The sequence below is a fragment of the Anarhichas minor genome, unplaced genomic scaffold (genome assembly GCF_050575085.1).
Source record: "Anarhichas minor isolate MPS153535 unplaced genomic scaffold, ASM5057508v1 ptg000017l, whole genome shotgun sequence".
Taxonomy (NCBI): domain Eukaryota; kingdom Metazoa; phylum Chordata; class Actinopteri; order Perciformes; family Anarhichadidae; genus Anarhichas; species Anarhichas minor.
This window is the reverse complement of record NW_027466463.1, coordinates 16557554-16585073: the sequence shown is the minus strand read 5'-3', so window position 1 is coordinate 16585073 and position 27520 is coordinate 16557554. Positions and strand designations below refer to the sequence as shown.

Below are 27520 nucleotides of genomic sequence, written 5' to 3'. Positions count from 1 at the left end.
AACACACACGTACAAACAAACTAAGAGACACACCTTCACCTTCGACACATGCATGAAACACACATACAGTACATACCGCAAATGCCAGCACAGACGCACACACCGGGCAAACATGTTAATTGTAGGATATTTTGGTTGTATAAATACAGTTAAGCCTCTGCAGTCCACAACAATAACAATAACTCACTAAGTGACTGAGGCAGGGTATGAGAGGTTGTGTGATCTGCTTTCTGTGTGCCTGTGTGTTCATGTTAGCTTATATATGTGAGTGTGCATGTGTCAAATAAATCTCCAGAGGCTTGTGCAGGGAATCGTGCGTTGAGGACAGATATCATTCTGTTTTGTGTGCAGTAGTTAGTTAGCTACAGTAGACTGCATGAACAGATGTGTAGAATGACTTGTCTCGTGTTGTAACTATAGAGTAGCAGCTGTTCTGTGTATAGCTTTGTATGGCTTAGTGTGTGTTTGGTCTCGACATTTAGAAACAGGGTTGTTTACCACGAAGCAATACTCAATGCTCATTTTTCCTCAGCTGTTAGAGCGGAAACTTGAATTGTGTTCATGTGTTGCATGAGAAAACAAGAGCAGTTGTTCCACAAGTTAAGTTTCCAAATGTTCAAAGAATGTATCTATTATTTTAGATATTTGTGGCTAAATAAGCAAATTTAAAGGGAAAAGACAACCAGATGTTGATTCTCAAATTCGGATCGGTGTAGGGGGGAGATGTCAGGGATTCCCCCCGAACCAGCGTTACAAACACTGGCTAAATTTCTGGTGAAATGAGCTGAAAATGCTTCATACAATTAAAATAAACATTTTTTTAAAAACATCTTGGGTTTGAATATTTCCCTCAATGTAAACATCAAATAGCTTCAATGAAGAGTTCAAACAAGCTGAAACAGAATTTATGTCCGACAATGTTTTTCAAATGTTAAGCTACTGAAGGGGAAATTGAAAGGGAAACCTGAGAAAAAAAGTTTTCAGAGGCTTTGGAGCAGCTGATACTGATCACCTCTTGTTATCGTGTTGTTGCTTTTTAGTCTTTGTGAAACTGTTTTGCATGCCACCAGGAGAACACAAAGCAGTGTGGAAATTAGTCTCTTAGTTATTCCAATTTCTGTGATTAATAACATCGATTCTGTGAGGGAATCGGTTGCCAAGAGAATGAAGGTTTTATCAAGTATTACCTTTATATGTAGTTCTGTGTATAGCTTGAATTCTGGGATGTGTACTTGTTTTTAGGGTAGTTATTTCATATTTCACACTAACTAGTCTGAACCCTGGCTGTTCTGAGGATCCCGCCCATCAACTGTCTCAGCCAAACGGAGGATTCCTTTCTCCTCTCAGTCAGTGTGATGCCACCTTTCACTGCTCATCTGCCCGGCATCGGTGTGTGTGCCTGTATGCACTGTACGTGTGTGGGTGTGTTGTGTTAACATAGAACCGGTTCAGCCAGCAAAGTGCGTGTGTGTTTGTGTCTGGAGCAGGTTTGTGTGTTTTTACTTTGAGGCCAATGGAAACTGATGACTGCATGTTGCCTTATTAAGCAATCTGACATTCACACACATAGACTACACATTGCACTACACTTCTTCCAACACACAGCCCACTCTAAATAACACAATTGCAAATCCCACCTCAGATACACAAACACAAATCACACACCATGTTTAATTTGGCATCAAAGCAGACTCGCTGATTTTATAAACAGTACCAGTGAAATTAAAAAGGTTTTGTTGAAATCCAGCGACTGTGTTGAGAATTTATTTGAAGGTGTGGTAGACTGGGTGTTGAGCTTTGATCTCAGTCAGGGCCAGATCATCCGGGGCCACAGGGAGTGAAGAGCTGTGGACACCTGCTGAATGTTCTTGTTTGATACCAAGAGTTAAAAATAGAGAATCGATACCTCTTTCATGTCTGTGTGTTAAGTATGCCGATAAAACTTTGAGCAGGTTAGCTCAGCTTAGCATAAAGACTGGAAGCGAAACAAATAACGAGTTTGAAACGGCCACCTTGGCTCGGCCCAGAGCTCAAACATGCGCCTACCAGCATCTCTAAAACTCACAGATTAATATCATATATCTAGTTTAATCTGTACTGTAAGTAGAACACCACAATTTATTTTACATTGCTGCTTTTGTACAGTTTAAACAAACAATCTTGTTTACTTTACTTAATACAAAATGTGTGGTGTGAAAGGAACACGTTGTGGTTTTACATGTGTTTACAGTATGATCTGGAGCAGTGACTTCCTGAAGTCTCTACTGGTGGTCTCTCAACTGGTACCTCCTAAGAAACAATATGGAACATATAATGTTTACACTTTAGTTTTTTTATGGATTAAACAGAGGAGACAGCTTTGGACAGTCAGGTTACTTGTTTCCAGACGACAGAATCCTGACGCAGATATTGAAACCTCTGAGCCTCTAAAGGTCGTAGATCCAACCAAGGAAAATGATTATTAAAAGTTAGTCAAATTAGTGAGTATATAATGTCAAAAATAAACATCATGGTAAAGTAATATGTCATAATAAAGTCATAAAAAAACATCAGAAGAAATGTATGTAGGAAAATGTCACAAAATCATAGTATACTACGTTGAAATCATTAAAAAGGTCACTTATAGTATGTCTAAAAGGTCAGGCTGTAGAATGTTTTTTTTTTTTTTAAGTAATTGAATAGTTTGTTGAAAAAATATTATTAAAAAGTCATCGTCTAATGTCAAAAAAATTCATATATCGAAAGAAGTCCTAAAATATTCTATTGAAAAAAGTGATAAATACTCATGGTATAGTTATTACATTAAAATTCTTATTATAGTATTCAATAAAGTCATTAAAAAAAAGTCAGAATATAGTATGTCAAAACAAATGTCATCAAAAATAAACTGATGCGACACAATGTATCTTTTTCTCAACATTTTATTGGTTTCCAAAAATGAATAAAATAAAAATAAAAGTTATTTCCCCCAAAATAATTTCAATGTCGAAGAACTGGACGATTAAAACTGAGGAAAATTCTACCACGGGACGGGCGGTCACAGTGACACCTGCTCCCCTCTCTTGGCCAGCGGAGGAGTCGGGGAGAAGCAGCTTTTAATATGTGAGCGAAGAGAAAGCAAGAAAGAAAAAGAGAGGATGAGAATCTATCTAGAAAAAAAGTCCTTGTTGGGAATCTTTCACCAACTTCACTACCAACCACTGCTGCTGAAGAGTTTGACGACAAACTCAAGATTAATAGAATCACTATTCTCTTTTATTCACATGAAGATAAATCTAAATCCCTTTTAATTAAAGTTAAACATAATTGGCCACCTCCCTTTAGAGCAGAGCTTTTTCTGAAATAAGGCATCGGTAGCGCAGCAGGAGGGTCGAACGTGTGTTCAGCAATCTCAAAATGGTCGCTCTGAACATGGCTGCCATACAACAGTGTCATGAACGTCTATAAGAGGGCATGTTACTCTCTCTCGCTGCTTTTTCTCTATATAACCTCAGGCAAAATAGGGCAACATTTAAACAGAAATGCAGATACAGTATAATGGCAGCACAAAGATCACAGGATAAATACCAGGCTAGTCAATGTATGGCTGTGTGTGTGCGTGAGTGCGTGCGTGCGTGCGTGCGTGTGTGTGCGTAAGAGCCAAAGGGCAGCGGTAAACAGTGATGTGTTCTGAAGGCTTTTTAGAGGGTGGAAGAGGCAGGAGAGGATGATCAATAGCAGGAGGGTGGGGGGTGGGGGGGGATGAATTGTGGGTCGTGATTGGCCATCTATGTGAAGGTAAGCCCCGCCTCGTTGTAGACTTTGAAGACCTTCTCAATGGCGTTGACGTAAGCGGCCGTCCGAAGGTCCAAACCCAGGTTATACTTGGTTGCTGTGCGCATGATTTGCTAGAAAGGCAGAAGAAAAACATGTTATTTAATGTTGGCAAACAGCAAAAGAGTTTGTTAAGATAATGTGTGACTGCTCACTAAAACATGTTGGACTGTGTTATGATCTCTTACCCGGGCAGATCTCTCCATGGTGTAGGCCAAACCAGAGTGAACAATATCCTTCTCAGAGGCACCCTGCAAAGAAAGATTATTATTAATAATATAATTATGAAGATTAAGAATAAAAAAAAAAAAAAAAAAAAACATTAGCGTAGTTGCATTTACACAACTTGACTCTGGTAACCTTTCAAACAGAGACAAAGATGGAGAGAAGATGAAGCGTACGTAGTGGCGGTACGTACCAGTGCAGACCCGATACGAGTCAAACTGCCACAATTGTCAGCAGAAAGAATCGTAAATTATTTGATGCATTTTTGTGTGTCGGCAAATGTTACTCACAGCAACTCTGGCCTGGAAGTCAGCGGTAGGTACGACAGGTATGGGCCCACCCTGCTTACCAAACTTCCTCTCTAAACTCTCCTGCACAGACACTAGAAGAAATAAAAGAGGAGAAGGAGAAATTAAAGATACAAAATACATTGTGCTACATGTAAGAAATATGATGACACACCAAACTGGTTTAACAACTTGGCCGTCGTCTTTTGTCTGACATGACAATACAAGCTAAAAAGGATTGTGCCGTTTAATGATTGGCTGTATGTGAACAAGGCAGAGAGTATAAAGAAAAGTGGAAAGAAGTTGCTGAAGAGCTCTTTTCTCTTGGACAGAGACTTCACATCAGCCGACACCCGTCTACGCCGAATTTACAAAGAACATCACCGACGGCCGGAGTCGCCACAGATTCAGTAAGAATACATCCATTTGTCCTTCAAATTCATGTTGAATGAATTTAATGTTATATTGAATTAAAAACAAATTAATTTAACAAGACGTGAGCAGTCTCGTCATTGAACGATGATTGTTGTCGACTTCAGAATTTAAGTTTTATAAAACAGTGTTAGTAAAAACATCTATTTCAGTAACCACAGCTTGTCCTGCAACCACCTGCAGCTGCAGTAAAAGAAGAGTTAAACTCCAGGAAGCAGCTGCAGACCCGGCGTGTCCCACAACCCACTGAGAAATCCAGAGCATCACACCGCAAAGACAACTACAAGGTAAAACATCACAGCAAGTGATGGCTGAATGTGTTGTGTCATTTATCAGTAGCATGATTTTTCACAAAATGTTTCTTTTTTTCTCTAATATAGATGACTGCTCGTAATATTGAATACCCTGAAGGATGTACTAGTAAAGGACAAAAGGAAAGGTTCCGATTGAAAACACTGCATAGCGTTAGAGACACTCTCTTTTGTGATAAATATCATAACGGTGAAATATCCAACCTGGTTTTCTACAGCACAAATGTAAGAGAATGGCTGGGTGCAATGAAGGAAAATTATCCTGATTTTGAGGAAACTCAACCAGACGACGTAATCGCACTCACGTCCGAGGAAGGTAGCATATTCTTTTATCCTACTGTAAAAGTTGTGGTAAAGGGCGACAATCTAATGAAGAGGTTCAAGGGAGATTTTCAACAGATGAAATTATCAGCAGAAATGGCAAGATTACACATAACGAATGAGGACGAACGTCCTGATCAGCCAGAGGGAACTCTCCCAACCCCACCCAACCCAGCTGACGAGAGATAGAGATATGGAGATATGGATGATTGTAAGTAACTGCTTATAAAAGCTTTAACCGAACATTTAATGGGTAACTGGTTTTAAAAATCAACTACATGCGTTTCTCTGATTTGTCATTTAATGTGCATCTGTACAGTTTCTCTTTCTGGTGTTTATATATTAGTTTAGAATTGTGCTCCAAGAGTTAAAAATGTAACGACTAGCACACTCTAGTGGGGAGGTAGAGAGCTGTCCTGTACTCACTGAGCAGGTGGTAGTTTGAATGTTATGGCGGAGGTAGAGAGCTGTCCTGTACTCACTGAGCAGGTGGTAGTTTGAATGTTATGGCGGAGGTAGAGAGCTGTCCTGTACTCACTGAGCAGGTGGTAGTTTGAATGTTATGGGGGAGGTAGAGAGCCGTCTTGTACTCACTGAGCAGGTGGTAGTTTGAGTCTCTCTCGTATTTGAAGGTCAGTCTCCCGTAGCTGACATGGTTGAGATTCTTCAGCCACTCGAAATAAGACACGGTCACACCGCCAGCATTCAGGTACATGTCCTGCAGGGTGAAACATCACAAACTCATCCAACTGTTTGATCTTCACTCCTCTGTGTGTTGAAATATTTTGAGACAATTCCTCCCGTATTGTTTCTTTTAAGATTTAATTTGGAAATACATTTTTTTTTTTCTGTAAAATAAATAGACACTGAAATACACTGCAAGTTAAATGATATTGTGAAAATATGTAAAAACAAAAAAAATCTGAATAACGTCTAATAAATAATCAGCATATAAAATCTGTTTACACAATAAAGGCTGGATTATAGTTGACATAACTCTTGCTTCCTGTTTTCAGAATAATTTACTTGTTACTTTGTTTGGGTTTTGCCTTCATGTCTTAGATATTATATTTACAAAGCGTATATCTGTGTATTTATTGCTGTAACATTAAATATTTATGACAAATCCGACTCTAAAGTGAATCTGCTCCATAAGGACGGGATAGATGTGGTTCCATCACTTTAGAGTGACAGTACTGGAAACAAAAGCAAAACGCTCCACAAACTCATCAGATTTTGATTTCAAATGATCCTGATTGGTGCTCAGAAATATGTGACGTCACATTTCTGCCCACTTCAAACCAGCGAGACGAGTTCAGACAAAAAGAGAAATGAGAAATCTTTCATGGGAAATAACCAACACTGGTCTAACTTTGGCAAAAATGTGAATATTCATGTAGGAACCCATCGCTGAGAATTTGATAAAGTCTTAATTGAAGTTAATTTTGCTGCCACAGTGCAGTTTTGTAAAGATGTTCTAAAGACATTTCTGAATGTTAAAGAGTGTTTCCAGTGCTGTAGTTTGCATTTCTGTGTGCGTGCGTTGATTGTGCTCACAGGAATAACCATGACGTTGTTCTCCAGGAAGATCTTGTCAGCATCTGGAGTGGTGGGTCCATTGGCACCTTCAGCAATGATCTGAAAGAGAAAAGAGACAAAAAAAAAAATAACACACACACTTCACATGACTGCAAACAGGATGTAACTCACGTGAAGTAAACTAACAACTTAAATTACAGCACCTGGGATTAATCCCAGTGAGTGTTTACCTTGGCCTTGATCCTGGGGGCGTTGACACGCGTGAGCTGCTTTTCTCCGGCAGCAGGGATCAGGATGTGACAGTCGGCTTCCAGAATGTTCCCTTCGTAGGCTTTGGCGCCTGGGAAGCCCACAATGGTGCGGTGTTGCTACAGAAAGTGAAGAAACGCATACATGGGATAAAAAATGTTAATGTTTCAGTGGATTTTCAGAGAAAAAAAAAAAAAAAAAACACACAACTTGGATGTAACAAAAAAGAAATGATAAAAAGAAAGGAGACATAAGTGAGGGGATGCTGGTACCAGTTTGTAGTCCTCCAGCTGTTTGGGGTCGATGCCCTCAGCGTTGTAGATGGCGCCATCGATCTCACCGATGCCCACACACTTTGCCCCGAACCTGTGCAGGTACCTCATGGAGTGGAGACCCACATTACCAAAGCCCTGCGAAAGGTTACAGAAAGTTAATAATCAACACGGTTTAATATAACATTCACTTTTTAATCATTCATCATCATCAGTAGTAAACATTCTTTAAACTATGATTCAGCTCCATGCAGCTTGATGCTCTGGTGCCACCATGTGGCCAGTTACAACATTAACATCATCATCTGCCTCGCAGTCCGCAATGGGACAGTCTGAAGAGACGCAGTGCATTGTGGGTAGTTGAGTATGTCCAGTAAGCTCAAGTCTAATAGACATAAATTCTTGCTAATTGAGTATATATCCTGGCATTTTCAGTGCAGTTGGAACGCACTGCAAACTCAATTTTATGTTAACTTCTTTTTTTTTAATATGTAGTTCATTAGACTTAGCCAACATCTTTGGGTTATGAATTACCTGCTGTTCACAATGGTAACTTCCTAATTTACCTCCTGACCCTGTGACAGTCTCAGTGGAGTCAAACATACAGCAGGTATGGTTTAGGAGAGTCAGCAGTACAACAATGTCACTCTGACATCTTGGGTTTTCAGAAATACCTTCCATTCAAAACCTCACACCTGACAAACAGACATTTCAGTATTACTTGTGTAATAATCAGGTAATAATGCATCATTTAGGTGAAAGTTTACATTTTCAAATGTGTGCCGTTTGATAGTTACGGTAACATTTTGTCTCAGCGGTCCCTTAAAGCACTCAGCACCTCCCAGCTGAGGACATACACAACCACAGAGTCACTGTCTGCAGCCATTGCACACCAGAAACACACTGCAGCATAACTGGTCGGCTTAATAAGCTGCAGGATGTTTACTTTTTAATAGTTTGTCAGCATGTGATTTCAAACAGTACCAACTACCAGAGATTAAAGGATAGCAACCTATGTAGAACTAAAAAAAATGCAAAACCTCTAACGGGTAACACATTTCTACAGCTGAAGCATCTGGTCTCATCTCATGGTATATACAGTATCGTATGTATGTATGTATATATACAGCGATACGAAGAGACTTCACAGCTGATTTTTTAATTAAGAGTAATGGAGTAAAAGCATGACCCTGTCTTGATCTTGATACCACACTAGATATCGGTCTCTCCTCCTTTCACTAATAAATCTCTAAGAAAATCTAATCTCAGCACAACATAATCCTCAAACACACACACACACACACACACACACACACACACACACACACACACACAGGGGGATTAGCTTTTTGAACATCCACGTCATGGTTCAGCTGCTGTGATCACTTCTTCACCTTCTCATCCCTCACACACAGACGTCATCCCTCTTCAACATTTCTAATAGTTTTATTTATTGTTGCTGGAAAAATAAACTCTTTACAAATCTCTATAAAAAAAATAAAAAACAAACCAAGGAAAGGATAATTAAATGTGTGATTTTAATCCTTGTAAGTAAACAGAGCAGATCCTCTGTGTCTGAATGTTACACATGCAGGGTTGTTCGTAGGGCAACGCAATTAATCAAAAGTGTATCGAGATCGCAGTACGGCCTACAGCAATTATAAAATCACAGCAGGCTAAAGATTTGTTAAAGGCGAAATGTTGGCCCCGCCTACAAATCATATTCTGCAGAATTGAGAAGACATCTTTTTTTGGTACAGTTACAACAAAAATCACATCACATTGTAATATGTTTTTCAATGAAAATGTATAAATTATTATTCCCTCTAATATCTCTATATGTGTGTGTCCGTCCATGACACGTGAGGCGCTGCCACGTGACAAATGGAAGTGAAACTACAGACGTACTTATCTTCTCACAGATGTAAAGTTCAAATCAAAGGTAACCTTATTGAAAGAGAAATGTTCCCCACCTCTGTCCTCTTTGCTCCGTGTCTATTGCCTCTTTGTTTGAGACTTGTGTGCGGTTTCTTTTCATACAGATACACCATTGATTACATTCAATCCTTGACAAAACATTGGGCTCAATAACTTAACAAAACTGACTCACAAGCCTCGACAAGCAGAAATGAGAGAAGTTTCTACCAAAAGACTATTACTTGGTCCCGCTCTGTCATGAACAAAGAAATAAAACCGCCTTCGGTTCACTGCTGTCTGCTCAGCAAGAGGAGATCAGGTCCGGGCTCAAACAGATGGCATGACTCTGATTGAAGCTCTAAAACACTTCATCATGAAATGAAAACTTAAATCCTTTGAGTATCTGTGTGCAGATATCTGCAGCACATTTAGGGTCTCATCGCTCCTGTTTCCATCTAAAATGTTTCTTCTTTGATTAAACCGTGTGTGTGCTTGTGTGTGTGTGTGTATGTACATGTGTGTATATATGTGTGTATGTGTGTGTGTGTGTGTACCTGGATGACGAAGGTCTTGTCCTGGAAGCCGGGTGTGAGGCCCACCATGCTCATGTAGGACGCCTCATTGATGAAGTTCTCGATGCCGTGGAAAACTCCACGACCGGTGGCTGAGATACGTCCGTGGATTCCTCCCTGGCTGATGGGCTTTCCTGTCACACACGCGTGGGCGTTGATGTCCTGCCAACACACACACACAGAGAAAGATCAGACCACATGTACACTATTACTCACTACCCATAGTTCTCTGCCCTCAGACACCCAGAGCAGGAATGTGTCACCCACTCCAAAGCCAGGCGTATCTGGAACAGACTTAAAAGATTTTCACTTTATGAAGAGCAGCAAATCCTCACAATGGAGGAGCTGGAACCTTAGAACACTTTTACTGGAAGACTCATTTTATCAATTATTTAAAAAAACAAAAAAACAATTGTCATTATCGACTAATCATTTGAGCTCTAATAATCACTCAGCTCTAGTCTAAATCTAGTCTATTTATGAATTCACAATTACACTTTTTCTTGACTTCATGACGGTTAAAATCAAGGTTAAGGAAAAGTATCTGACTATTATAATTTTTGTGTAAAACAGCAGTGATATACAGATTAACATGTGCTCAAACACACTTGGGTAAATATTTTCCATCTTTAGTCAAATAAGCCCTGTTTGAGAGGTTTTGATAGGAGAACTTTTAACTGATAACACAAACACACAGGCCTCAGTTTGTAAAGCTGCTTTGTAAGAGAGGAGGAATGCCTCAGTGGTCGGCTGGAAAGGGAGAGGCAGGAAACCACTGCTCATGCTTTACATGTGACTCACTCCTTGCTATTAATTTGACCCATTTTACAATTTGAACAAAAACATAACGGGCAAGTCATACGGATTGGTTGTGTATGCCTGAGAACTTACAGTGTGTGCGATGGTGTTGGCATACGTGTCGGCGATCCAGGACATTTCCCTCTCTCCTGTGCTCATGTCTGGGGCCGGGACGTCGATGCCAGGTCCTGGTGAAGGCAGACAGGTAGGAAAAAGAGCGTTAACCAAGCCTGCCAGTCATAGTGCAGGGATTAAATCACTACACACACTTGGCCGGTTAACACAATGAATCATTCATAAAACCAAGTTTCCAGTCTTGATAACTAGGTACCTTGGCTGGTCCTAAATAATATAAAATACATACATGCATATATATACACCTTATTATATGTATTCAAAATCAGAAGCATGCATGCAGAGAGATGTGTGCAAAGGGTGCTGCTTTGCCTCCAGGGTGTATAAAAACTCAGTGGTGAAGGCGCTTGCATCAAACCTCACTAAATGACACAACTATTGCTGTGTACAAGCATGTAACAGTGTCATATCTCTGAAGTAAACACATCACAAACACTAACATGCATTCATGTCGGAACGTTAAACATATACTCCAGCTAAGCAGGTTATGTGCCACCTTGCTTAACGGGTAAATACTACAACTTTATTCAGAAACTTATATCTGATTTCTGTTATATATTACGTCCACAAATCATCGGCCAAAGTTAAACTCATATTTCAAACCTGTGCTTCTCCTTTCACCATTATTAATTGTCTCCCTTTCCGGTTTACACAGGCACATCCTGAGCTACCCCAACCTGAATAAACAGCGCTGGATTACAGGAAATGTTTACTTCTCTGGGTGGAAACATTCACCTCTCACCACCACAGTCATTTCCAACAGAGTCAAATAACGACAAGAACACTGTCACGAACCAAATAAATACTCACAGTACTACCAATAGTTTTGTAATTACTTTTAACCGTCATCAATTTAAACAACGGTTTAAATTCCCACACAGAAACTCACCAATAAAGCCCTTCTTGGCCAGCTCAATGGTGAATCTCCTGGTAATCTTCTCCAGCTCATTATCCTGCGACAGACAGACACAGTACAGAGTTTAGGAAGAACATGCTGGTTACAGTTTGAGACATTCAAGGAAGAGAAAAATCAATCCAAACAGGGTCTCGTCCGTATAACCCAATAGTTTCCATTTGATATAAAGAAACAAAAAGGGTGAGGTTGTTTTTAAGGAGCTTCTTTCCAGTTAACTCAGAGGCAACAGCCGATCAATAGCCTTCAAGTCTGTTTATATCACAGTACCCATCAATGGATGCACTAAAATCCCTATGCGTAATCCAATAAACGCACCATCAGTTGAATGAAGAAACTTAAACCACAAAATACTCTTACACATCCGAGTATCTACTGGGAACAGTTACTGCCGCCGTTAAACTCAAATTCAATCTAAAGAAAGACACATTTGATATCCTGTTCGCCCTCTTTTCCCATCTCAATCTCTCTCTGTGATTATTTTTGTCTTCAAAAAGTGCAAAATGAAAGGATAAGCTCCAGCAGCGCAGCCTTTTGCATTCCAGTGTGATTGAATCATCGTCCATGTTTGTTTGGATGTGGGAACAGAAGAGAGCTCATATCCCTCCAATGACTGCCATCTTGTCTTAAAGGCTGCGTTGCTCTCCGTTACGTCTTACAGCACACAGTGAAACATGTCGGTGTATCTCTACATGCGAGTGGGGGGGGGGGCATTAGAAGGCTTACAGAGTAATTCTTGGTGTTGATCTTGACTCCAGCTTTGGCTCCCCCAAATGGCACATCTGTAGGATAATAATAAGAGCTTTAAAAGAGAGAACATTCAAACACTATACGGGTACATTTTAAAACCATTAGTCTCCGCTTCAAGACAATGTGACCATGATGATAGAGAAACGTGCTAATAAGCTACTTGACGATTATGCACAAAGTATTAAAAAGTCAGCGTGGTCTTAAATATCAATAGCTATTTCAGACTGTGTGGATACAACGCACTAGAAGCTTAATTCTCCTTTACAATAGTTCACTACGTGTTCACAATCGGGAAGGAAAACTCATTCAAATATGCAATACTTAAGATCAGTGTATTAGATGAAATACTGGCATATGAATCTGCAAAGAACACCAAGTTTGGGCTTTTGTTTTGAACTTGGTAAGACAAAAAGTATGAATATGTATATGAAGATCAGGGGATAACCAGCAGGAGCCTTTGTGGAAGACTAATATATTTATTATATACTAATATATAATACTTACCGACAACGGCACACTTGTAGGTCATCAGAGAGGCCAGAGCTTTGACCTCGTCAACAGACACATCTGGACTGTAACGGATACCTAAAGGAATCACACACACACACACAAAGTTACAACACTGCCACAAGCAAAATATACTATACGTTGTTGAAGATGTTTTCTTGTGAGTAAACACTTGTATAATGTATTTTAAAGTGTCTCGTTTACAGATTTAAGTGTTTAGACTGCAACGTGGGGACATCAATGGCCTACACTGACACTGAAACTGTCTCCACTACATGTGCAGCTCAACAACAGAAAGAGGAAATGAGTAGCAGAGATAGAGCACGGTCAAAGACCGGACTGGACCAGTAATCAGAGTAGACCACATGAACAGGTCAGAGATCACGGATTGTGCCCGGCAGTCACGGCAGCAGCGTCGGGCGGGCAGAGACCTCAGGAACCAATCCCAGCTTCCCATTCTGACTCCCGCCCCCGAGCTACAGTCAGTCCCTCCTGTTGTCTGGGGTTTACTACTGTCGGCATGGCGTGCAGCGTTACATGAGACCATACAGTCAGACCGCCCAAGTACTACTTCATCTTATTGGTATAGTGTGTGCGTGTGTAAGATTGTCTGGCAGTACCAAATATAGCTCATCCAGGGTTAGCTTCCACAGAGAAGCCCCAAGGGCAAACGGCACAAAGCGGAGGAAAAAGATTTCTTTGAGGGGACAAAAGAACCGTGTGTCATTTGTAACCAATAGAAACAGAAACACAAGAAGCACAAGTTAACCACAATGACGTCATCCTCAAGTGCCACGTTGGTGCCCACCCACTTCCTTTTAGTTACTGCAGTCAGAGGAAAAGATCAAACCTCCCAAAACGAGGCTCTGACTTTAAGAGTGCTGCTGTGGTTCCCACCCTTCCATCTTTATTTCCATTCTTCCAAAGATCAGCTGAGTTACCTCGAGACCAACACAAGACTGGAGCTCGCTGATCAAATAGAAAGAAAGAAGGAAAAAGGCCTGGCTGCTTATACACCCATCCCCCCCATCCATTTCTCCACCCAGCCAACAGCTCACCACAGCAACCAGATTTCAAAACACATCTGTAAACACATTCCTCTGTAATGGAGGACAGACTTTTTGGAAATAAACAGAGCCCGCACTGAAATCTAGAGTTCCTGTAGTAGTCGGGGCCGTTCAATTTCAACAGAGAGGCCTGAAGGCCCGACACCACGGAGCTTCAGAGCCTCTACGGCCTAAAATAACCTGCAACATATCTGGAATCCTTTAGAAACACATTGTTGAAATTCGGGGCATTTGGTTTAAGTTACTAGTTCAGGTCTTCAGTGTATTATTATTTACCCTGTGGTGATATTTTCCTTGCATTAGTATTAACTAAATCCTTTGATATCAATGTTTTTCTTTAATGCACACACTGGCTAATAATTTGTGGGCTTTTTAAAGTGTGGTACTTCTGCACAGAAAGGAGAATTGACAATTTAGCCGAATAAACAAAACTAGATCAAATGTGACAAACTATCTTCCAGGGTTGTTTCGAATAACTTTGCACACACACAGAAGCAACACATGATATTCCTGAGTTAGGACGCTCGTTCGGTAGACAGGTCAAAGCCCAGCAGCTGTCGCTCTCAAAGGGCGGGTGTATGAGCAACATGTGCTCACACAAAAACAGCCTTTGAACTTTGCAGTTTGATCTGAACACAGCAAAGGGTCTACGCAGGACATCAATGATTAAACCCACTGAAAACAATAACTGCTTCCTTCATGGGCCACTACAATAAATAATGGTACTGCTCCCACTTGATAAAATGGATGAAAAGTTAACATTGCTGTGATTTGAGATCATTGGTTAACTGTACTTTGGATCTGGATTAGGCAAGGCAACATGAGAGAGAAGATATTTAGAAATACTACTGTAGAGGACCGTTAAGGCCAAGCTGAGTTTTTAGCTTTGGATCGAGGAGATGCTCTCCTCAAGCTTTTATGAGATGGATAGAAGCAACGACGCTCCTTTAATGTTATTGATTTTAAATAAATGGCTCCTCTGAGTGATCTCTCTCTGATGGCTGTACAGAATGATTCTTTAAAACCGTTAATGGATTTGAGGAAATAATCTGTAATAGAGGATGCGTTTTGGTTCCATAAATGATTCACTCTCAACTTGTCTTGACAGTTTACTAATCCATCTTTTAAAGTCAGGCATGTACAGCACAGTGCCCACGCTAATGTGCCGCCCTAAAAGATGTCTACATTTACTACTTCAAGTATGTACAATGGAAGGGCGTTATATGCGGTGAATACCAGGCAAATAGCCGCACCATTCAAATATGCATTTTGTCTAAAAGGAATGTCTTTCGGCTGAGAAAGCCTCCTCTCCACAGCACCCTCCCCCCACCTGTCACTTGGCTGACAAATAGGAGAGCCTGGAAACAAAACCACCCCCTCCCCAGCTTTCACCCTCCTTCTGACCTCCTACCCATCAGATCCCTCAAATCACAAATTACCCAGAGAGCACTGCAGCAGTAGCCCACAATGCCTCTGCTTTGAACCTTGAACCAAAGAGCATAATGTTAGTCTGTCGTACGATATACCATGCTCTGCCCAAGGTTGACACATTGCACATACAGCTTGTGAATTTTAGCATTTGTCTAAAGAAAGAGTGAGGAACACATTGTGTGTATTAGGCCTGACATTCACATTTGCCTGACTTAGACCATATGTATACATCAAAGGACAGAAAAGTGCATGAGCAATAGGTCTTCAATGGTCGACCGTGTTTTGTGCAGCACATGATGGCCAAGGGCCTGAAATGCTCAAAGACACAACACCTGGTGTCTTCATACATCTGACACACATAAGAATAATAGGAATAAGAGTTGATCAGAAGGAGCAAACTCCATCCACCAAAACAACGGGATGACAAGAAACGAGCAAAACAAGATCTAAGCCCACTAAGTATGGTGGGCTGCTAACATTATACCTTCAGGTGAGCAGGAAGGTCAATGTAAACTGCACCGGAAGTGAGCGCAGTAGTGAAATACAGTAAACAAAACTAACAACCAAGCAGTTATGATCGAAAAAAGAGTGTGGTTAAGTGCAACGGATTAAACAGTGAAGCTGTGTGTAACGGTTTACAGTAACATTAGCAGCTGTTGACAGCAGCTGCCTTGTATGCTAATGGTGCAGCTAACTAATGCTAAGTAGCTGGCTAAAGCTAGCTGGCATAGGGGCGGTTTGGCTCAATGCTTACCCCCTTTGCAGGGTGTCCTGTGCTGGCTGTGCTGGGCGCGGTACCCCTCTATCACCTCCCACTCTCCGTTATCCCTCTTGATGGGGAAAGACACGCTCAGGACGTGGTTACACGGCTTGATGATGCGCAGGATGCCACGCACACGGTTCCTCTTCTGCTCGGGGGTTTCCCTGGTCTTCACATCCTCGATCAGCTTGTCCTCCACGATGCTGGCGCCGCGGTCGAAGAAGCCCTCGACCATCCGGAAGAAGTTGGGGTCGTCCGGCGAGTCCGCTGCGTCCGCGTAGCGACGGACCCCCCGCATCAGGGACGAGGACACCGGGAGAGCGGAGTCAACGCAGCCCGAGGCCAGGGCACTACCCGCAGAGCGGCTCAGCAGCTCCCCGAAATACCGATACATGACTGAAACTAGCTAACCGTGTACACGAACTAATGAAGAGGCAACTAAACAACAAGGGCAATGGGGGTGACGACAGGAGAGAGGGGGGGTTAGAATGAGCGACACAGCAACTCCTCACCGTGTCCCGTCCTCTGGCCGAGTGTGGAATGGCATACTGTGTCCGTTTATTTTAAAAGCAGCAGGAGCCAAGGAGGGGGGGCTCCTCCGGACGCACGCGGAAGAGGAGGACCAATGGATGCGCACGCCCGTGCGAGGCAATTGACAGCGCGCGTTCCCGAGTTTGCACCATTTGAAATGCCTATGATTTGAAATGCAATGAAAAGGCATTAAAAGTAAAATGATATATATTCATTTATTTTCATGCAGGCAGGGTTGTAATACTGTATTAAAGGATAAGTGTGGATAATTGAATGTGATCACAGTTGGTCACAGTTAAATCAAAATGATTGTAATATGTTAATTAGCAATGTTTAAAACATAAATAATGATGTTTTTATGTAAGGAAAACATCATATAACCTGACGCAAAAAAGGCATTGCCTATAAGATTTGTTGTATTGAAAGATCCTCAATTTACGGTGCAATTACCCTACATACACATTTCCATTCATGTATAAGATTTAAGATATAAATAGATTTAAAAGAAAAAGAAAAATACTCATGGCTATGTATACAGATACATGCAAATGTAGGCAAGTATCAAATAACTAGTCATCTAGATACCCTCAATTCATTTTGGACATCTGATTTTCAAGACAAGCAGCACACTGAAATTAATTAACATTTTGTAAAAAAAATACATTTTCAAAAAATAAGTAAGAAAAATGTTAATTCACTTTTTGTGTGTGGATGTAAAACGTGGTAATTAGTAGAATTAGAATTTACCATACAGACATAAAAGTGGTATCTATCACCAAAAAGCAAATAAGCCTGGTCACGAAAATGTCAAACTATTCCTTTTACACCTTTTTTTATTTAGTTATGACGAGAGTATCGTTATTTCCCAACGGCCTCGTTATTTCTGACCAATGCCCTTTGAATAAACAATACATTTGAGTTATAACTAGTAATTTCACAGGAGACAAGACAGTAGCATTAATTTCAGACCAAACTACCACCTCAAGGCCACATGATAATTATAATATTTAAACTGACTGCTTTAAAAAATGTTTAGATGAATCCTTTAAAAATGTATGTAAAAATGAATGTAAATACGTAAATAGTGCATTAAGTTCGTAGGATGAGCGATGTGAAGTGCATCCGCTTGGTCATTCATTAGCTTTTGCACAGCGACTACAGTGTTACAGTTCTGTACTTTGTGGTTTGTTCAGAGGATCTCTGTGAGGCCTGCTGTCATCAGCAGTTCTCTGATCTGTGGAGTGAGTGAGAAAGGCCCATTGTGTTTGCATCAGTCATTAACCACCCTCATGGGCAGCAACAATTAATTGAACAGGGACTGACTTCCTGTCTGTGTTTTGTGTCAGAGTGTGCTGCTTTCAAATGCAAGCTCATACCAGTATGAGATTAAACCCTCACACCACCTCTTCCATTCCTTATTTCTGCACTCTTGTGCCTCAGACTCCATTCCATCAGCAACTGCAGAGCTCACCTTCAAAAACCGGCATGGTTGCAACCTTTAACTCTTGAGCGTGAACAACACTCTCATGAAACAGTGACCAATTGTGTTGCTTAAGCATCTGCTCCCATTGTCTGGGAACAGATAAGATAGCGTGGAACACTGCATTCCTTGCATGTTCCCATTATTTCACACATACACAACATGTATGGTGCTCGACCATTGTCTCTCGCTCTGCAGAGAGAGAATCTTAGTGCTGAGCTCATCTGAGGAAAAGACCCTGACCGGGGCTTACACCTGTGGACTCTGCACAGAAGATAAGATTAGATCATGCCCCCAGGCGCCGGTACAATATGCTTAAACAGTGGAACAAACACATGATTACACAACATGAAAAGCAAATTAAATTATAACTCAATTGGGTTTGTTTTTACACATATGTTAAATATGTAAATACACAGATTTGGTGCAGTCAGGCTGTAAATTTAAATGTTCTGACATGTATCAGTCAGTTGGACAAAGTAATCAAAAGTAACCATGTTGTCCATTGCAACAGGCACAGTGCCAAGGCAAGGTTTCCCTATTACTAATGCAATAATGATAGTGCTTATCTCCTCATTGGTTATTCTGTGCACTGAAGAGACATTTAGTTTTATTGTGTTTTAACGATTGATATCCTGAGATGAAACTGCACACTTGTACTTTCTTTAACCAGACACAAAGAGAGAAGGTTTACACTGTCTAAATATTCATATGTTCATTTGACACAAAAATCCTGAACTGGATCTCAAGCAGACACACACATGAGATCCAGTTGAAGAACTTTGAACTCTGCACCAGAGGACACTTCCATTCAACTCTATCTATGCCGACTTGTCTTTATAGACATACCCTTATAGCTTACACAATTGAACAATGACTAATAAAATACATTTGATAATCAAATAAATGTGATACTTCATCACCCTCCATGTATTTTTAATCATATCATTTGCCCTATCAAATCCTTTATCTGTACTCTCCTCTCTGCACTGACACTGATTTATCATGGTTGTGTTTCAAAGGGTGAGCGCTGTCGTGCCATTGGCTGACAGCCTGACAACACCCACACAACCATGGGGGTGTGACTGGGAGAGAGGAGGGTAAAACAAGAGCTAATGGGGGGGGGCCTTCTCAGTTTGGTCACATGGGAGTTTAAAGGAACTCTTCCTTCCTGTCTGTGGTTTGTCTCTGATTGAGCTCCTTTGCAATGTAAGCTCATACTAGTATGACATTAAACCCTCACACCGCCACCAGGACCTCTTCCACGGCTTATCTCCGTCCTCTTGTGCCTCAGACTCGGTCTTAATGGAGTAATCGGGCTTCTGAAGCAACATGCAGGGACACGAATACCATTAACAACTGCCAAGGTCACCTTAAAAACCGGCATGGTAGCCACCAAGCAGAACATGTCTGTTCATTAGACTAGTCCAGCATGTTGAAAAAAGATTTCCTATTGAGACGAGCTGATGAAGAAAACCTTTGAACACAGAGGGGGAAACAAAGTTGTTTTCTTTTCTTTCATTTTCTGTTAAAGGCTCAAAATCTGCAGTGACTTCATGGATGATAATTTAGATGGTCACATGGTTGGATAAAAGGATTATTGTTAAAATGACAGGCGGAGCAGGGACCATTAAGCATGGACTGTTTCTATTGTCAATGATCAGCCGAGACTGAAGATCCAAGTATGGTCTCAGAGTTATTCAAGGACAAAAGAGAGGAATAAACAAATTATGTTTTGTTTGTGAACACTGAGATTCTGGGTGATTAATATTATCTTTATCATCTACTATACACATCAAGTTTTACAAATTTTAATTTTCAAATTGAATTATCATAATTATGATCTCAAAAATAAGCAAAAAATGATATATATATATATATATATATAGCATTGATTTACGATGAAAATGTAAATTATGCTGATTTCACAAAGTAGCTGTTGCGTTTCACTGAGAGTTTTGCTGAACTGACAGTAGTCGCCCATCAGCAGGATGTAAAAAAGCTGACTGATGGGATATTTTTGCCAAATTCCAATTTCAAACAGCTGGTGGAAGAATCTTTCTATCTTGCAAAGGTTTCATTTCAGCTTCTTGTTTTTTACGTAAGTTCCTGATTATTTAATTTTATTCATTACCATTTGTTTAAGTCGGTACATGAATATTGTAGGTGCATAATGTATATTAATTTCACTTACCTTTATTTGTTGATTTTCTGATCTGTTAAATGGGATACCTGGCTCGTTCTGACCTTTTGCAGAGCACATGTTGTGCCAGTGTTAAGAAAGACGATGAGCTGTCAGATTTCCTTAATAATAAACAGGGACGTCTTTGGAAGAATTGTTCAGCCTACATGGTGACTGCTCGTGGGACAGAAGATTCTATGTTCTGTTTCACTGACGACAGTTAACGTGACAATCTCAAAGATTTTAAATCTAACTTAACACAATGGTGATTGAGCCTTATGGACCACTGATGAACGTATTGCAATATTTATATATTTCCAGTATTACAAACTGGGCGTCTGTGGCGACATTCCTGGAAACAAACGCTGTATTAAAGTGTTTCTTCATTGTATACACACACATGTTTTTATCCCCCATTGTTTTCACTCAAATATAAATTATAAATCAATCAGGACTGAAATCTTAATGATTGCCACTTCAAACACTAGATGGCGCAAGAGTCTTTCCCTACATGTTGTGTGACTGAATCAGTGTGAGAAGACAAATCCACTAACGTCCGTTGCTTTTATATCAAACTAAGCTAAAAACTATCCAATACAGAATATAACTAAAACACATGTATTTGTGTTCATAAGTGTTAAATACTGAAATCTGTGACATTGATTTCTGTCAAACTGGAAGGTTTATGACAACTGTGACTTTAAGAATCTCCAATTCTTTATACAAAGAAATATATATTTCCTTACTTAGTTATGCCATACAGATAGATCTGGATTTATTTGCACAGTTTCTTCAGAACTCCTTTCTACCAGAGAAAATAAATAGTGAACTAGAGAAATAAAACTGTTGAGAGTGAGGTCTTATCCAGAGTAGCCCAATTAAATTATATTCACCTGCCTTTTATTGGAGTGCTGGCAATAAACGCATCTTTCCAACTCTCTGTGTTTAGATGCCAGTAGAGGTGAGTGAGAAAGATTGTTTATTGTAATTTGGGTGAACCAACCAGGTCACCAATAAAAATTATAGCAATTTGTATAGTAATTTGAACCTGTCCATTAAATACACGTTATCCAGGTTCGCAAAGATACAATTGTTTACTGCGTCCTCAGAACAGCAGAGGAGAAACTAAATCACTTTAATAAGAAAGTAATACCCTGGACATAGTCGCCATAAAATGTGTACATAAAAATACAAATAATAGAGTTATTAGGAAAGGATACAAAGTACCAAAGTAATAACAGAAGCTTTCATCCAAAATATATTTAAAAAAAGACTCTGTTACAAGTAAAAAAAGTCCTGCATTAAAAATGTTAAGTAGAAGTATATAAGTATTTTTTATCAAAATATAATTATAGGTGCTCAATATAGAATTCAGAGCATATATGTGAGTTGTTGAATTGGAATTGTGTGTGTGTGCGTGAGAATTCAAAAGTCAAGAGGTAAAAAGTTTAAAAAGTTCCCACGAGAACTTTCCTATCGCTAGTCTCTTTCAGGAAGCTGTGGCTTTGACTTGTCTGCTCGCATCTCATCAGCACAATGCCTATTTCGCTATATACACTGTGTGTGTGTGTGTGTGTGTGTGTGTGTGTGTGTGTGTGTGTGTGTGTGTGTGTGTGTGTGCGCGTGTGCGTGAGTGCGTGCGTGCGTGCGTGCGTGCGTGCGTGCGTGTGTGTGTACACATTATGTTTGACAGTCAGACGTCACCCCACGTGTCAGGTGGCCCAAAAGGAAACCCCACAGGAAGTAAGGTCAGGCCCAGAGAGGTCAGGAAAAAGTCACACTGCCTGCTTTCGTCGACATATTTCAACTCTCACAACGCCCCGTCAACTGTCTGTCAACCACAGTCTACACCAAAAGCTTTACATTTTCTTTTAAGGAAGCCAGAAGTTGTGCTTCTTAAACCCGCTTAAAATGTACAATCATTTCCCACGGTTTGGATTGTCTGGTTGTCAAGGGTTCTGACAGTTCAAATATTCGAGGCTTTATCCGAATACTAAACAGAAACATCAGTGGTTGACAAAATACACAAGAAAAATTATATTTAATGAAAATAACTGATATGAATTGACAGATGGAGGTAGAGAAGATCGTTGTTGTTTCTTCGAGGATGCAGGTTTTGCAGACTGTTCTTCAGACTCAAGCTTCAGCTCAGATTTGTACAATCTGGTCCACAGAGAGCTGCAAGGACGGCTCCTCCACTCCACTGTGAGACACATATGAATATAACATTAAACCATTTATAAATAATTAGACTCTGATCTATATTAAAACACCTACAACACAAAACTAATTGCAAACAATTGTGAAAATAGTTTCATCTTCCAAGTAAATTTAGCAAACAAACATTGTCAGGTTGCTGCTTTTCTCTGTTTTCTATAGTTGTAAATCGAATATGGAACTGTTGGTCAGACATAACAAGGAATTCATGATGGAGATTTTCACAAATGTTTGACATTTTATAAAAGTATTCAACTCTGGATAATAAAGATAATCAGAAGTTGCAGCCTTATTTACAGCTGTTTTCACATGCATTGAATGCCTTTAATCTCAATGAGGCATTCAAATGAACCTTTAAAGGCTCGAAACCTTCTTTGAGATTGATCAAAGTTACACGAATGTTGCATGGCAATGGCACAAACACACCTGAGGACATAGGTCACACAGAGGATGCAGAGCGGCTGGTGGGCGCCAGGCCTGGACTTGGATGGTCGGACGCTGGGGATGACGGCACTGTGAGTCTCCACCCAAACGTAACCTCCACCTCTCACCAGCATCCTGTACTGACCGCTGACTGACTGACTCTTAAAACACACTGCAGCGAGAGAGAGAGAGAGAGATGTGAAATGAGATATCTACACGTCTGTAATGTGTATTATGTATGTGTGGGTTTGTGCATCACTTCTTACAGTTGAGATGATTTTTGGTCAAAAGCTTTATGTCCAGTGTGTGACAGAGATCATAGACGGAACGGCCCAGCAGCTCATCAGTACTGTAACCTAAAAGCAGAGTCATTCTGCGAAAACACCAACACACAAAGAAGAAACAACATGAATTTATTTATCAAACATACTGCCAGATAAACCAGTCTTTCAGCATCAACTGGTGTTAATTGATTATTTACCTAGTTTTACTTATTCAGCTGCAGCCAAAAACAAGTTTAAGGTTCACTGATATAATGCAGTCGTAGGTCTAAAATTTAAAAAGGGGAAGGTTAAAGGGGGACCGCTATTAAGCTATTAAGTTGGAGGGAAGTTAAAACTGTCTTATTTAATACTCTCACAGTATGAAGTATTCTATATCAGCTTGTTTCAGATCTTCAAGAACACTAATCGATGTTTACACTGAGAAAGATATTCAACCTTCAGACTCCATGTTTTTAACAGCTGCATCGATCCATCAAATGGAAATGTGTGTCCTGTGCATCATTCCCCCTCAAATCCAGCCTCACATATTTTCTGTCTTTGGAAACTTTGAGATCTCCACTTGAATTTAAAATAAAGTAGGTTTGATAAATGTTTGGCTGCACAGCATTACATTGTATGTGCTATAAATATACAGTATTCTATATAAAACTATTTGTCAGGATATTTCTTACAACTTCCTTACAACATAGCTGATGTTGAGAGTTAGTAGTAACCTATCAGAACTATCACAGATTGCACATTTTCTCTCGATAAGCATCACACCAGAAAGAGACGGATTTTGAAAAGCATCTGTATTAAACATGTTTTGATCATGTGGAAGAGTAGGTAACACTGACACTGTTTGTTGCTCATTCATTGCTTTGCTCCAATAAAACCAGCAGAACCAGAACAAATATCAGTGCAGAAACAGATGAGTAATACAAAGGCATGGGCATGAACTTTAATCATTTCCCTTAATCTTACTTAACAATTTCATAACGTACGAACTCTTCCTTGTTACTCGACCTCGAGTTCATCTCAAGTTTCTTTTTAGTCTAAACCACTTCCTTTCACAACTGTGTTTAAGTCAAACACGAGCAGTGTAACACTACTTCCTCTTGGGGTTTTGTAATCTTCTACAGCTCTTTCTCTACTCATTTAACATGAAATTCTTCAGAAATCAGAAGAACTAATAAAGCATACATACAGGATGGTTGGTAACTGCACAAAGGCTGAATAAATAAATTACGTTAAGTTAAAATAAGCTGTATCTGGGTATTCATTTGTGTAAATCACCTCTGGTCACAGTACGTGAACCTCATGTCCATGCTGTGCTGGCTGGTGAAGGTGTGTGTGCTGAGGAGTGTGTGTGAGAGCGGCAGAGGCTGGCAAGTCAGCAGCAGGCAGGAAACTGAAGACGGGGCGACACACACCTTCGCTCGGCCCTGGCAGTGGAGAACCTGAAACAACGGAGAGAGTTAGATCAAACGGAGCCGAATAAATACGATCAGAAGGTGTTTGCTGCATCACAATGTTGTGTGGGATTGTCTGTCACCAACCTTCCACGTAGCTGACTTGAGGTTGGCGCTTCTTCCTCTGTGTGTCAGAGCGCTTTTTATCCTCATGACAAAGTCTCTCTTTGCACCGCACCAAACCTCCTCTAAAAAAACAAGCAATTTAATCAGCTGCAGGGACACGACTGCTCAAATCTGTGTGAGCTCTGAAAAAACACACAACCACAGGACATAAAACCAAAACAGAACACAGATTCTACTCTCACACACACACACACACACACACACACACACACCTGCTGTTAGACGTAGATTGTTTCTGATTTCTTCGTGGTCACAAGGGTGCGTAAACTCGAAAATATTGTGTCCCATCAGCTCATTCTGTCAAGAGAATATACCATTACACATAATTCACATATAAATGCCTGTGTAAGTGTGAGTGTTTGTGTGTGTGTACCTGTGTCAAGCCCATGTACTTGCTGACGTTGTCAGACAGGTAGATCATGTCTCCCTCAGTGGACAGGACGATCAGAAATCCCTCCAGGATCCTCAGGTACAGGTTTGTCTCCTCCGAGGCCTTGACTTCCTCTGTTTCGTTCTCCTTCTCCTCGCGTCCTCCGTCACACCCGTGACGTTCCATCACTTGTCCACGTGTTACTATGTGACTAGCCTTTGCTTTCGTATTTCCAGAAGGTTCGGTATTTACGGGAACTATTAAAAAAAGAATGTGGTGTATCGTGAATATTGTATGGGATACTGTGTGTGTGTGTGTGTGTGTGTGTGTGTGTGTGTGTGTGTGTGTGTGTGTGTTCCAGTTTTTTTTTCTGAAGCAGAAGCTACCGCTCTGCAAAAAAGTACAATTCAATTGTACTTCAGAATACTTACATACTATATTTCATTGACTTTTACCCAATAAATGTCTTTGTACATGTAGGTTCAAAGGTGCATTTGAAATATAAAGTATTTGGACGCCTTGTAATGAATTCCTTCAGAGCTGTATTTATTGTACAGCTCTGGAAAAACTACGTGAATCTGCCGTATTTTAACATCCTAAGGAGTTCCCAAAGTTTCTGCAAACCTAATGCATGTTAAGTATTGATTAGGTATTGATTGAGCAGGCAGACATATTAAAGGTTCATTGAGACTAAACTATATATTCGTTGATCGCATTGTTCTTAAGTGGAGATGTTATTTTGTTTTAGGATATTAAACTTAATTTCTGTTTGAGTTATTTAAACTATACCAAGAGTTTTTGGTTGCTATTCGAGCAAAGTGTGTGATTTGTGTGTGATGACTGTTTGTACCTCTGAGCAGTGTGTGCATGCGTATGTAGCTGAGGGTGAGGCGAATCACTGAGGGCTTGTCCAGGTGAGCTCGGACAGACGGTTGGAGCGGCAGGAGGCGAGACAAATCTTCAAACACCTCGGACTCCACCCGTCGCCTCCTTCTGGCGGCCTCGCGGCTGATCGCCCTGCAGAGGACACAGGGCGGGAAAAAGTGCAACAAAGTCACAGACTACTACATGTCCCTGTGTGTAGGTACAAAGGATACACACAATATTATGATACCGTAGATGAAATTGTAATTTAACTCTCTGTTCTACTAAACTTACAGGTTTTTGTGTTTGTTTTGTTGTTATGAAGATTCATTTTATAAATTCAAAATGTGAATTGCAGAGGTGCAAGATAGCAAGGTGCATTTACTCAAAGACTCTTTGAGGTACTTTACTTTTAGTTCACTTTCAGAAGTAAATACTGTTTCATGAATTTTTGCTGTACATTTTACTTAACTTTAATTCAGATTCTACCTTCATCGTGACCTAAAAACATCACTGCATCTCCAAAACATAAACTTAGCATGAAGATGTTTTCCACTTGATGACACAGACTTTTTCATGTAAATGTAATTCTGTAAAGATATGATCAACATGTAGAGAAGCATGAAGTACTTCAACAAAGATGATGCTCGTTAGGTACGAAATCCCAAATTTGAGGTAATCATGCTTACTTTTCTTGTATTTTTCCGTTTTGGTGAGGTTACATTTACTCTTCTTTAATGAATTGAATTGGTTCTTCCATCACTTATGAGCAGATGGAGAAGGGCAGTATTGCATTGTGGTCAAGATTCAAGTTATCTACATGCCCAGTGTGGTCACAACACCATCTTTGGGCTCACCGCATCATCCCAGTTACTGACCAAACCCTCATAGAAACAATTCAATTACACAGAAGTTGCCATAAAGCAAGACGCAGCTTTACCTTCTCTTCTCCTTGTTGGCTGTCATTGCGTCTAACAGGCGTCTCTATCCGGTGTCATGGTGAACGTTGGCTCAGAACAAAAGAGAAGGAGGCAGTAGGAGTTCACAGCGCAGCAGGGACTCTCCACGCTACAATTTGCACCATCACAGGTAGTCTAATTAATCAGAGAGGCAATTAGTGGTGCCAAATATCGCAAGGCAAGTGGCCCCCCGCAGCACAGATAACTTTAACGGCGAGTGTCTCCTCTCCCCTCTGCATGTGCATCACCTACAGGGCCTCTAAAGCTGAGCACGATGATAGGTCAGCCAGGCCAGTGAAAGCATAACCCTAACCCTCCCCTTCCTCCCTCTCTC

The 27520-nt window shown here is 40.4% G+C and overlaps 2 protein-coding genes and 1 non-coding gene across 3 annotated transcripts; all 3 read right to left on the bottom strand.

Moving 5' to 3' along the window:
* Positions 1-2905: 2905 nt before the first annotated feature.
* On the bottom strand, positions 2906-16868 carry glud1b (glutamate dehydrogenase 1b). Its single transcript, XM_076093971.1, has 13 exons — positions 16294-16868; positions 13039-13119; positions 12511-12566; positions 11761-11824; positions 10830-10924; positions 9921-10100; positions 7450-7587; positions 7159-7296; positions 6947-7027; positions 5984-6107; positions 4329-4420; positions 4002-4064; positions 2906-3887 (listed from the first exon to the last, which is right to left on the bottom strand). Exons 1-13 carry the CDS (start codon positions 16691-16693, stop codon positions 3768-3770), a joined length of 1632 nt encoding a protein of 543 aa, XP_075950086.1. The 5' UTR covers positions 16694-16868; the 3' UTR covers positions 2906-3767.
* On the bottom strand, positions 8254-8386 carry LOC142952174 (small nucleolar RNA SNORA70). The gene has a single exon (XR_012954658.1). It is a non-coding gene; the product is annotated as a small nucleolar RNA SNORA70 (small nucleolar RNA).
* A 5648-nt stretch (positions 16869-22516) lies between the features above and the next one.
* On the bottom strand, positions 22517-27193 carry epas1a (endothelial PAS domain protein 1a). The gene is made up of 9 exons (XM_076093739.1): positions 27168-27193; positions 26205-26380; positions 25367-25584; positions 25206-25290; positions 24955-25055; positions 24692-24855; positions 23399-23505; positions 23136-23304; positions 22517-22695 (listed from the first exon to the last, which is right to left on the bottom strand). The coding sequence occupies exons 1-9, from the start codon at positions 27191-27193 to the stop codon at positions 22641-22643; spliced, it is 1101 nt and encodes a 366-aa protein (XP_075949854.1). The 3' UTR covers positions 22517-22640.
* Between the last annotated feature and the right edge of the window lie 327 nt (positions 27194-27520).